A 13,016-nucleotide genomic window follows, 5' to 3' on the forward strand; every position below is an offset into this window, starting at 1 on the left:
ATTACCACCAATGCTGGTAGCTAACAATTTGAATGACAAGGCTGATAAGTACATGTGACCACTATTACCTAAGCAAAGGTACACAACATCTCAACATGGACATACAATATATGTCAATTTCATTAATGCTCATCATCAGGAAAAACAGAAAATCAATTATGTTCATGATTAGAAGACCAGAAATGCACATCCAGGGGTCAAAATAATTAAAAGCTTGCACTTCTTGATTAACTGTATTCATCAGCAAAGTTATTGATGCAAATGTTATGAATTCCTGCAAAGAAGCTAAGTGGTGCAAAAGACTAAAATATCTTTTGTGTCCTTGTCCTGTGGTTAAAGAGATCAGCAAATAATAACTTTAAAAGCAAAATATTACCAATTTTATGATAATTTAAGTAGTGATAAAATTAAAGAAATACTCCAGCCAAAATATGTAATTTGCCTTAAATATGAAAAAAGGAAAGCTGATAATCTGAACAAAAGTAGTTTCAATCTATTGCACAACTTGCAGAGAATGGATGGAGATAAGATGCAGGCATCCAATAGCACTGGCTGTGGTATTCTATTGCTCTTTTTCTACTTCATTACAATGAATTTGAATATTGAAAAGGAGTTTACTTACTTGCAGGTTACCTGTCCAGTTTCTTTGTCGACATCACACTGCCCACCATGACATACTGTACATTTATCCACTTCACATTTTGGCCCATCAAACTGTGGCAAGCAGATGCAGCGAGCACTACCATCAGCGTTTATCCTGCAGGTTCCGAAATTCATGCAGTAGTTATAGCACATATCTAGAAACCAATGAAATGTAATTGTTATATGTAATTGTTGACTTATAGTAATAATTTAGATGTTGTCAAAATAAATCCCTTTCAAGAGTATTTTATTCCTTAAAATCAGAGAATGCTATTTTTAATTAGCATTTCCAGGAATTTTCCTAATAATAAGCAATTAACAAGGTGTGTCAGGGCTAATTGCGAAAAATAATGCAAGGCCATTTCATTCAGAGATTAATGCTGATTCAATTGATGTCATTGCCTTCACTCACTGATGCACTGAGGGCGCGGTATTGGGACGACAGCTGTTTACAATTTACGTCAACGATTTGGATGAAGGCATTGAAAATAACATCAGCAAATTTGCTGATGATACTAAGCTGGGTGGCGGTGTGACATGTGATGAGGATGTTAGGAGAACTCAGGGTGACTTGGATAGGCTGGGTGAGTGGGCAGATAATTGGCAGATGACGTTTAATGTGAATAAGTGTGAGGTTATCCACTTTGGGAGTAAGAACAGGAAGGCAGATTATTATCTGAACGGTGTAGAGTTAGGTAAGGGAGAAATACAAAGAGATCTAGGAGTCCTTGTTCATCAGTCACTGAAGGTGAATGAGCAAGTGCAGCAGGCAGTGAAGAAGGCTAATGGAATGTTGGCCTTTATTACAAAGGGAATTGAGTACAAGAGCAAGGAAATCCTCTTGCATTTGTACAGAGCCCTGGTGAGACCACACCTGGAGTATTGTGTACAGTTTTGGTCTCCAGGGTTAAGGAAGGACATCCTGGCTGTAGAGGAAGTGCAGCGTAGATTCACGAAGTTAATTCCTGGGATGTCTGGACTGTCTTACGCAGAGAGGTTAGAGAGACTGGGCTTGTACCCGCTGGAATTAAGGAGATTGAGAGGGGATCTGATTGAAACATATAGGATTATTAAGGGATTGGACAAGATAGAGGCAGGAAATATGTTCCAGATGCTGCGAGAGTCCAGTACCAGAGGGCATGGTTTGAGAATAAGGGATAGGTCATTTAGGACAGAGTTAAGGAAAAACTTCCTTTCCCATCGAGTTGTGGGGGTCTGGAATGCACTGCCTCGGAAGGTAGTGGAGGCCAATTCTCTGGATGCTTTCAAGAAGGAGCTAGATAGGTATCTTATGGATAGGGGAATCAAGGGATATGGGGACAAGGCAGGAACCGGGTATTGATAGTAGTTGTTCAGCCATGATCTCAAAATGGTGGTGCAGGCTTGAAGGGCTGAATGGTCTACTTCTGCACCTATTGTCTATTGATGCAAATTCAATCACTTATTAATTTGTTTAAAAGAAGCATTAACTCAAATTCCAACTGAGTTTTTTTAAAAATGAGTTATTATATTTGGGTAGGTGCCATAAATTAAGAGAATGGATCATAAATGAGTGGATATTAAGAAGTGTCGAGGCACAAAGGAATTCTGGAACCTAAAACCAGCAAGACAGGTCGATAAAAAGGACCAAGAAGATACTCAGGTTGGTGTTCTTTGCTAGCCAATGTATAAAGTATAAGAACAAAGAGGCTATGCTATAAGTGTATCCAGTGCTTGATAGACCTCAGTTTGGTTAGAGTGTACAGATTTAGCAATATATTACAGGAAAATATTCTGACATTGGAGGGGATGCAGAGGGAATTTATTAGCATTTTGTCAGGATCAAAAAATGTTAGATATAAAGAAAAATGGTACCAGCTGCAGAAGTTTTTGTTGAAATAATGGAGGCTGAGGGTAGAGTATGACATGCCAACAATGGTCGAAATCATTGTTTATTCATTCAGTGAAATGTACAAAATGATGGGTTTTTCATCCAAGATCCACTAGCCCTATGTCCTTTGTCAGCCAACCTTATCCTCCAACAAACATTGTCACAGCAAAATTTGGAGCACTTTCCATTACTGGGAGGCACCTCTTGGCAAAGGCAGATATTGATGATCAAATTAACATTGCTTTCAAGGCATGAGCATAGCCTTTATTTGATTAAGCAAGGGTGTATGAAGATTAAGAGCTCTGACCAGGCACATTACTCACGTTCTACCTGGCAGCAATGATCCCTACCCTCCTGTTTGGTTCTGAGACCCAAGCAACCCAAGCATTCAGGTCACAGAATGGACTGGGGAAATACATCACTGCAAAGAGAAGCAGTCCAATATCATTGCCATCTTCAAGCCCAACATATCCAGCATCAAGACCCTAAATGCACCCAGTGAGCTGCATTGAGCGGGCCACATCATTCACGTTTGTGGCATCAAACTCCTCATACAAGGGGTGATTGATAAGTTCGTGGCCTATGGTAGAAGGAGTCAATTTTAGAAAACCTAGCACATTTCTTTTTCAACATAGTCCCCTCCTACATTTACACACTTAATCCAGAGTTTGTGGAGCAAACGGATCTTGGACCTCCAGAAAGTGTCCACAGCAGGGGTGATTGATAAGTCTGTGGACCTAAGTTAGAAGGAGATGAGTTGTACAGCTCTCTTTACATGTACATGCAGGAACACTCTTTGACTGATTATGCAGAAAGTTTGAAGTTAATAATTCATCTCCTTCTATCTTAGGCCTCGAACTTATCAATCACCCTGATGAGTTATTAACTTCAAACTTTCTGCATAATCACTCAAAGAGTTGAACTGCATGTGCATGTAACGAGAGCTGTATAACTCATCTCCTTCTACCTTAGGCCACAAACTTATCAAATACCCTTGCTGTGGACACTTTCTGAAGGTCCAAGATCCGTATGCTCCATGACTGCTGGACTAAGTGTGTAAATGTAGGAAGGGACTACATTGAAAAAGAAATGTGCTAGGTTTTCTAAAACTGACTCCTTCTACCTTAGGCTACAAACTTATCATTCACCCCTCGTACAGACAAAGAGCACTACAGCACAGAAACAGTCCCATCTACCTACACCCAGAACATAGTCTTCCATGCCTCTCTCATCTATGTTACTATCTAAGCTTATCCTAAATGTTATATCTGAACTTGCATCCACCATTTCCACTGGCAGCTCATCCCACACTTGCACTGTCCTCCGAGTGAAGAAGTTCCCTGTCGGATCACCTGTAAATATTTTACATTTCACCCTAAAATTCTGACCTCTAGTTTGTTTCTCAACTTGAAGGGAAAAAGCTGGCAGGTATTCACACTATCTACTCATAATTTTGTATAAGATCTCACCTCATTCTCCAGCATTCCAGTGAATCAAGTCCTATGCTATTCAACCTTCCCCGTTTGCTCTAGTCTTGAAATCCTAACAACCTTTTTGTGAATTTTCTCTGCACTCTTTCAAGATTGTTGATATCTAGTCACTCCTGAAGTATTCTAATTAGAACTCTGTCAATCTCAAGATTCTAATTAGAACTCTGCCAAGATTACAGGCGGACAGGGCACGAGATTCAGCGATATGCTCAAAAACTCTTTGAAAGGGAGGCAGGAGTGATGATGATGATGAAGAGTAGATGACATCTTCAGTGAAAGATTGATAAGGGTCTTGGACTCACTGCCTGAAAGGTCAGTGGAATCAGAAACCCTGACCACATTTCATTAGGTGCTGAATGTGTACTTGAAAAGCAAAGCTGAAGATCAAGGGTTGGGAAGTGGAATTGATTGCACAGTTCTTTATTTATTGGCACAGATGCAAATGACCAATTGGCGAGCTGCTATTAGTAGCCGATGCCCCTGTAGGGGGGATAGGCTAGAGTAAGTAAGTCAGGAACAAAATAAACATTTGAATCAACTCAATTCAGCTATCTTAGAACATTTGCTTTTTAAGAACAAAATTCAATCTAATTCGAACCATATTTTAATGAAACTATACTTTTAAACAGTGCTAGGCCTAACTAGTTTGGATGGAGAGAAATTATTTCCAATCTCAAGTCCCAGTCAAAACTTGGTGACTCTGTCTAGAAACATCAACCACTGGCCTGACTACAGGGCTTGCTTATAAACAGAAATGCCTCAGGTTATTTTATATAAGAATACCCAGTGACCTGACGCTGAATATGCAAGAGTAAAAGAGCAGGCCGGAGTGAAAAATAAAGTCAAGGAAAAGAGTGAGGACTGAAATAACAATGTCAATATCAATCAAAAGGCATGGGAATGAGCTTGTGTTGGAATAACATACGATGGCTGGAGATAGGAAACTGTGTGACCATGATGTTGAAACTTTTAGATGACATGTAGGAATTCATAACATCTGTGCATTTTGGTGAAGCTTAGAATTACAGGGCTATAGTCCTATCAAAGTGAGGGCAACATTATCAAGCCTGAGCTCTAGTTAATGACAGAGTTATAAGGTGGAGTTCAAATTTCCATGTCAAGAGTAATTACTGAAGGTAAAAGTTACAGTTTGCATATCCAAACTGGAAAATGTTATGGAAGTTCTGCAACCTTCTATTGGCTAGTTTTTATTTAAAATATGGCATTGACAACTGTGGGTAATGAAGAAGCAGTCCTGCCCATTGCAATTGCAGATATGAAAGCAGAGGAAATTCCTGTGGAGAATGTAGCTGAAGAATACTATATAAATACTTAGTTGTGGACAAAGGTGGAACACTGACATTCATAATAAATTAACTTCAGGAACAAAAGAAGGTATCTTAGGCAATGCATTGCAATAGTGGAAGCCAATTAATAGTTGGGCACAACTAGAGAAACTTAAGGGTTGAAGTTAATGATATCTGTTGGACGATGACTTAAAAAAAGTATGGTGGGATCAAGTTGAAGTTTTGGAATAGTTTGATTTTTACCTCAATTGAAATAATAGGTGATTAAGTAAGCAAACGTTAAAGTTCTTGAGGTAAGTTTATTGGCAGCAGGGAAACAGTCATTAAAAATCCGCACAGGGAAGAGTGAGCTCTTGTTAGGAAATTGAGAATTGAAAATGCAATGAGCAAAGCCACTTGTTAGTTATCAAGTTATCCATAATTTCTTGTTATATGATAATGAAGTGGTTGGGACAACATTTAATCATAAAGTTTAAATCTGTGAATACAGTCCAAATTAAATGATGTGTCTACATTCACATTACCAAGGTTCTGGAGATTTAGTTCTGACTGATTGATAAATAGAATCACAGAATAATAGAAAAGTACAGCACAGAAACAGGTCATTTACTACATCTAGTCCATGCTAAACAATTTAAACTGCCTAATTGTGTCGACCTGCACCAGGACTACAATCCTCCATATCTTGCCATCAATGTACCTATCCAAACTTTCCTTAAACATTGAAATTGAGCTTGCATGCACCACTTGCGCTGGCAGTTCGTTCCACACTTTCATGACCCTCTGAGTGAAGAAATTTCCCCTCTTGTTCCCCTAACTTTTCAACTTTCATGCATAACCCATAACCTCTAGTAGTAGTCCCACCTAACATCAGTGGAAAAAATCCTGCTTACCTATGCCCTATCTATACCCCTCATTATTCTGTATACCTCTATCAAATGTCCCCTCAGTCTTCTATGTTCCAAAGAATTAAGTCCTAACCTATTCACTCTCTCTTTATATCTCAGGACATCCAGTCCTGGCAATATCCTTGTAAATTTTCTCTGTACTCTTCAACCTTATTTATATCCATCCTGTAGGTAGGCGATCAAGACTGCACATAATACTCTAAATTAGGCCTTATCAATGTCTTCACCATAACATCCCATCTCCTATATTCAATACTTTGATTTATGAAGGTCAGATTTATGTAATGTGAAATTGTATCTGTTTTGCACTTTTCTAGATATTAATGAGCTCCCATAATATTATTAGATTTAAAAGTCTGATGTGTGTATTTAAGTTGTTCCCATGAAAGGCAGAATTAGTTCCCTCTCTCTCTCTGCTTTTAGTAAATGTACTTTATTATCAGTGTTATGTGCTTTTGCTGGCTTTCACTGATACTGTGGAGTGATGCATTGAGTCATTTTTTGTGTATTTTCCAACTGATGGACAGAACTGACGAATGGAACCTCGGAAATAACCTGTTTTTTCATGTCTTCAACTGATTGAAACTTCTTTCAGATGCTATCTGCAATTTTGCTACTTTAATTACGTGAATTGTTTGATTGACCTCAACCTATATGTTTTCTTTGCAATATTTTGTCTGGCCCTTCAAATGATTTTTTCTTGCTTTATAAAATTTCTGCCAAGTATTAGCCTATTGCACTTCGAGATTCAAGATTCAAGGTTGTTTAATGTCATTTCCAGCACAAAATTGAAAACGGGAACAAAATAATTGTTACTCCGTATCTGATGCAGCACAAAAACACACAATAAGATAAGCAACACATTTATAAAAAAAACACAATTGATATAAATATATAAGATATATTATATACATAAATAGATTATATGTTCATAAAGTGATGCTAAGCACAAGAGTGTCTGTACGTAAGCTGACTGATAAGGAAGGAGAACCTAGTGGTGTCGTCATTTGATGGTGTGAGTTAGTAGTGGAGGTGTCTTCAAATATTTACTAAGAATAAGAATTCCAACATATTTTAAGTTGATGTCAGATTTTTAACATTATTAACTTATACAATTGATTTTTTAAAAATTTTGTGCAGACATTTTAATCCCCTTATGCCAACTTTGTTGGAAGTTATTTGAACATGAAAAAAGACAAACTAGTTGTCCAGTAGTACTTTACATCCCTTCACACAACCTTAACCTAGAAGTCATTTTGTCTGCTAATTGTATATGTCCACAATTAGCAGAATGTGCTCAATGTTTCACTTAATCATTACATTTCAGCAGTTTTCTTCCTTTGCTCACAATTCAGGCTTATGTTGTATTTAACTTTCCAGTGGTATAGTATATTCGTTGACTTATTTTCTCTTCTTCTCCAGCTATTCAGTTGTGCTTGTAAATTTTCACTCCATTTCCACAATTACAGACTATGCAAGCTTTTCCCCCCAATGAAGACCACAGTCATGAAACTCACTGTATTGACACCTGTCTCCTGTAAAATCTGATGGACAATAACAAAAAGGTTGATTTCCTGCATTGACGTCACAAATCCCTTCATTGAGGCAGAAACTGTCACAAACTCTTTGCCCACATGTTGGGCCAGTAAATCCTATTGGACAGCGGCAGGCTGGTTTTCCTAAACAGATTGGAAAGACATACATGAAAAATGGAAATACTTCAATAGCTGTACAATCACTGAATGGCTGTATTGGGAGCAAACTAACAAAGCTTATGCTTAAACAATTTAGCAGACAGCTGAATTAATACTGACACCCCTAAACAGTACAATTTTTTGTTAAATGCTATTTGATTAATATTTAATTCTTCAAGATATAGGCTGTTTGATCTTAACACCTTTTATTTTTCCCTGAAAGGTATGCTGGTAACTTGTGTCTGAGAATTCTAAACCCATCACCTACTACATATAATGAAGAAAACATCACCTTCAACTTGACATCTCACAATTATTTTATGCATTTGCAAAAACATTATCCAAATAAAGAAGTAAGAAATGTGGATAGATTTCAGGAGCTGATTTCTTGTACTGCAAAAATAAGTTTCCATTATCTGCTGTATGGTCCATTAGGTATATTAGAAGAAATATTTAGATTATTGGTAACATGTTGAAGATTCCATTTAAGAAAATGCATAATGAAATGGTAGCATTAGCAGTGCTTAAAATACAATTAAGCAATGAAATGCGGATTGACTCCCTGGTTAGCACAGCATGTCAGCTTGTCTTCAGTTTTTTTTAACTGACATTAGGATTCCTTACCATTACTTGAAGGAACCAAAGAATTTCAGCTGTAACAGTAAATTTGCACCATTCACAAATGGCTCTTCTGTCATGATTTTATTGATAACTCAAATGGGACATTAAAGTAGACACATTAGAACTGCATGTCTGTGAAGGGCAGTAACATCTGAGGGACAAAGTAGCAGCAATGGGCTGTATATGGAACATCTATCACACATAATGAAATTTATTCATTAACATTTAGCAGTTAGAGGGCTGAATTTGTAAACATGACTTTACATTGCATGACATTTCTGAAATACCACAGATGTTTTACAAGAAGCAGCACAAATCTGCTGGGAGACAGGAGTGGAAGATTAAGTTTCTGGGTATTATCTGCTAATATTTCTTTCTAGCATTTAAAAAATATTACAGGAAGGTGTGTTCCTATAAAAAGACAACTTAATATAATTTAGAAATATTCTGTAGTATTACCTGCAGTTTTCCTTACATATTTAACAGTTGCGTCAAGACTAAAGGAAATGACACTCAGATTGTTAACGACCATGGTTCATAGCTATTGTTCATTTCTAACATAAAATGCCAATGTGTAAAATGAAAGAAATATTGTAAGTAATCTGGTTTATTCATATATCCCTGCAAGAAATTAAGATCTGTAACACTTTTTTTTCCAATTGCTTCTTTGGATAAATGCGAATTATGATCATTTCAAGGTCAAATCATGCCACTCTGAAAATTTGACTAGTATCTTCCAGCAGTCCTTTGCCCTTTCTATATAACTTTATAACGATATAACTTTGGTCCCGCTCCCTCTCATAGTCAGCCTCCCAAGTTCTGCAATTGGGCCAGGGCCCAACGCTCTGATTGATCCTGTGACTGAACCCTTGACCAATGAATTGAGCCAGGTCCCTATCTTCCTAACTTGAGGACCCCTTGATCATAGCCCCAAATTCAGCTCTCCCACTGCTTACTTTCTCCCATTCTAATTGACATGTCCTGACCTCGGTTCTAGACATTGTTTTAGACTTGGTTCCTCACATGTTCTGCAGGTCAAAGGGAAGAGTACAATGTCTCTTCAATAGCACCACTGAGGCCTGTGATTTGGCTCTGTAGTGAAGCATTCGGATGTTTTAGCCCGAAACGTCAACTGTACTTTTTTCCAGAGATGCTGCCTGGCATGTTGAGTTCCTCCGGCATTTTGTGTGTATTTTTTAGGATGTTGGACAAATCTTAGCTTAATTTATTTAATTCACATCAGTGTAAATCTGATTATTCTTTTCTATAGATGATGCCTGGCCTCCTGAGTTCCTCCAGCATTTTTGTGTGTTGCTTGGATTTCTAGCATTTGCAGATTTTCTCGTTTCAGATTAAATCTGTTCCTTTGGTCTCATACAGCTATTGGTATTGACACAATGCAATGATCTTTTTATTGCACAGAACTATAGTCACATTTACATCACAATCAAGCACATTCCATGCAGTCAGACTAAACATCCACTGTGATAGGATACAATACCTAATGTTGAAGCTGAGCAGATACCTCCATTTTGACAATAGTCTCTGCACTGGTCAGTTTCACATTCCTGTCCTGCATATTGAGGTTTGCACTTGCACTTTGGCTGGTCTCGTTCATTCACAAAACAAGTTCCACCGTTTAAGCATACTAGGTCACAGGTACTTCCTGTAATAAGAACAGGAGTGTTTATCAATATGTCTGTTCAAACTTTGAGACTGGTGATACTGAAATATGAATTTTACTTTCAGAGAAATTTAAACATTTTCCGAGGAAGTTCAAAGATCTTTGTTTGAATAGAGAAAGAAAAAATTACACTTTCTGTTGATTTTTTTCATCCCTTAGGAATGTACAAAAGTGTTTAACATTTTGAAATGTTGACTTTCAGGAAATATTGAAAGAGTGGCAGCAACTTATGCCACAATACAAAAGTACAAATAGAAATGAGATAATGACTAGCCTTTCTGTTTTAGGAGTGTTGATTGATGGATGGATGTTGGTCTGGATACCATGGATAACTTTCCTGCTTGAGTTTAAGCTTGAGCCTACTGGGCTTTTTCTTTACATCAAATAAGATAGCATATGAAGTTTTGCTTTTACATGCCATTCAAAAAGTCAGCAATTCACAGAATATCAGCCTAGAAAATGTCAGGATCTCAGGAACAGGAAAATAAAAACTTTTATTCTTCTGACTCATAGGTAGCAGAACAGACATTAGTGAAGAACAATGGATTCAAGAGGGCCCTCAAATAAATCACTGAATATTCTGCAGGAATCCTATGGAGATTTCTACTTCAAATACCATGGCCAGTAAGTGGACCAATACAGGCTTCATTTTCCCAAGGCAATTATGGGTAACTGGAGTACAAAATCTTGCAGTATCAGTATTTCCTTTTAAAGACCCTTCATATAATTGGTAGAAACTTTTAGTTCTTTTGGAGGTTTTATTTAGAATATTTCTCATATGATGAATATCTCCATAAGACTAATCAATCAGGTAATTCCAAAATGAGTTGCAAAAATGTGTAATTATTTGTTCAGCTAGGTAATGAGCTTTTTATAATTTAATCACTGTTATTACCTGCACAAGAGAAAAATGTACAGCGATGTCACTTGGACATTGTCATTATATATCCATAGAAATATAATTTTTACTTCCATTTGTGTGTCAGGTATGGAATAACTCGTAGATTAGAGTATGTCAAAAGACAGAGGCATATCATGCAATTGAAATGACAATAAATCAAAAATATGAGGCTGAAGTGGTTTATCAATGTCATTTTACCCAAATGGGTCACATTTGTCCTTGGAGAATACACTATGCAATGTTATTTAGACTATTACCAACTGCTCTTTGTCATTGAGATTGAGTTAGTCAGCAAAACTCTGATACTGGAACAAAATGATTTTGCCAAAACCTAATTATACTATAATGGAAGTTATTACAGCTGCTGGAAATATGAAATAAAATACTGGAAAAACTGTGCAATAGTGTGCAGAGGGAAGTTAACATCCCAAGTGGATGGTTTTCTGATAATTTTCAGTCTGAAGCTTGAACTCAATTCTCCTCTCCCAAGGACACTGTCAAACTTGCTGAAATTTCCACACTTTGTGTTTCTTCATTGCATCTTTCCCAGAAACTGCCTGGAGTTAAATAATGGTTAAGAGTGTGTTATGTTCTTTCAAGGAGCAGCCCCAGCATGATATGCCACAAAGACTTCTTCTGTGCTGTATAAATCTATGACTATAAAAACAAATTAACACCAAACTCTAGATTCCTTCTAAACTGTAATCTCACCAATGCATTAATGATTGAAACATTATTTTTGAAATATTTGTCACAAATATTGAGAATATAGGTACAATTCTGTATCTTGTTGCAGACTCTGTGATCAATGTGCCTGTGAGAGATCAGACCAAATACACGGACCAAAGGCTCTGTATTGCTGATTTTGTGCTGACAGAAGATGTTCTCTCAGCAGACTTTGTTTCCCACAGCTATACTGCATTGTCAGCTGGCGAAGAGGGATGCAAATTGATTTTCTCTTGGTACTTTCCATGATACGTGGGTGAGAGAAAGCAAATGGTGACTTTCTCTTTACTTCTGTTCAGTTTTCTTTCTGCTTATGAAAAATAAGATATTTTCCCCTGGACAGCAGCTTCCAGGTCAGGAATTCAGAACTCCGTGTTAATCCATTGAACAACTGAGTAACGCAGACTAAACAAGTTCTAATATGTCCCACAGATGAGGAGGTTCTCAAATGGCAGGAGTAGGCAACCATGGCTGACAAAGAAAGTTAAGGACTGCATAAAAGCCAAGGAAAGGGCATATAAAGTAGCAAAAGTGAGTGGGAAGTTGGATGATTGGGAAGCTCTTAAAATCCAACAAAAGGCAACTAAAAAAGGTATAAGAAGGGAAAAGGTGAAATATGAGGGCAAACTAGCCAATAATATAAAGCAGGATACCAAAGGTTCATTTCCAGTTATATAAAGATTAAAAGGGAGGTGAGAGTTGATATTGGACCATTGGAAAATGATGCCGGTGAGGTAGTAATGGAGAACAAAGAAATGGCAGATGAATTTAATGGGTATCATCAGGGTTCCCCACCACCCAGGACATGCTCTCTTCTCGCTGCCGCCATCTGGAAGAAGGTTTAGGAACCTCAGGACTGGCACCACCAGGTTCACAAACAGTTATTACCCCTCAAACACCAAGCTCTTGAACCGGAGGGGATAATTTCACTCAACTTCACTTGCCCCATCACTGAACAGTTCTCACAAACTATGGTCTCACTTTTAAGAACTCTTTATCTCATGTTCTAGATATTTATTTCTTATTTATTTATTATTATTATTTCTTAATTATTTTGCATTTGCACAGTTTGTTGTCTTTTGCACATTGGTTGCTTGTCCGCCCTGTTGGTTGTGGTCTTTCATTGATTCTGTTATGGTTCTTGGATTTACTGAGCATGCCTGTATGAAAACA

At 37.4% G+C, this 13,016-nt stretch overlaps 1 protein-coding gene across 1 annotated transcript in view; it reads right to left on the reverse strand.

Annotated features, from left to right (window-relative positions):
- The window catches only part of LOC140714547 (low-density lipoprotein receptor-related protein 1-like), a 1,940,354-nt gene that overhangs the window by 32,264 nt on the left and 1,895,074 nt on the right, over positions 1 to 13,016 (reverse strand). Inside the window, exons 82-84 of the mRNA XM_073025830.1 lie at positions 10,034 to 10,198; positions 7,735 to 7,896; positions 623 to 797 (exon numbers count right to left, since the gene is read on the reverse strand). Coding sequence (XP_072881931.1) covers positions 623 to 797; positions 7,735 to 7,896; positions 10,034 to 10,198 — 502 coding nt within the window. The remainder of the gene's footprint in view (positions 1 to 622; positions 798 to 7,734; positions 7,897 to 10,033; positions 10,199 to 13,016) is intronic.

This window comes from Hemitrygon akajei, chromosome 2 (assembly GCF_048418815.1).
Source record: "Hemitrygon akajei chromosome 2, sHemAka1.3, whole genome shotgun sequence".
Taxonomy (NCBI): domain Eukaryota; kingdom Metazoa; phylum Chordata; class Chondrichthyes; order Myliobatiformes; family Dasyatidae; genus Hemitrygon; species Hemitrygon akajei.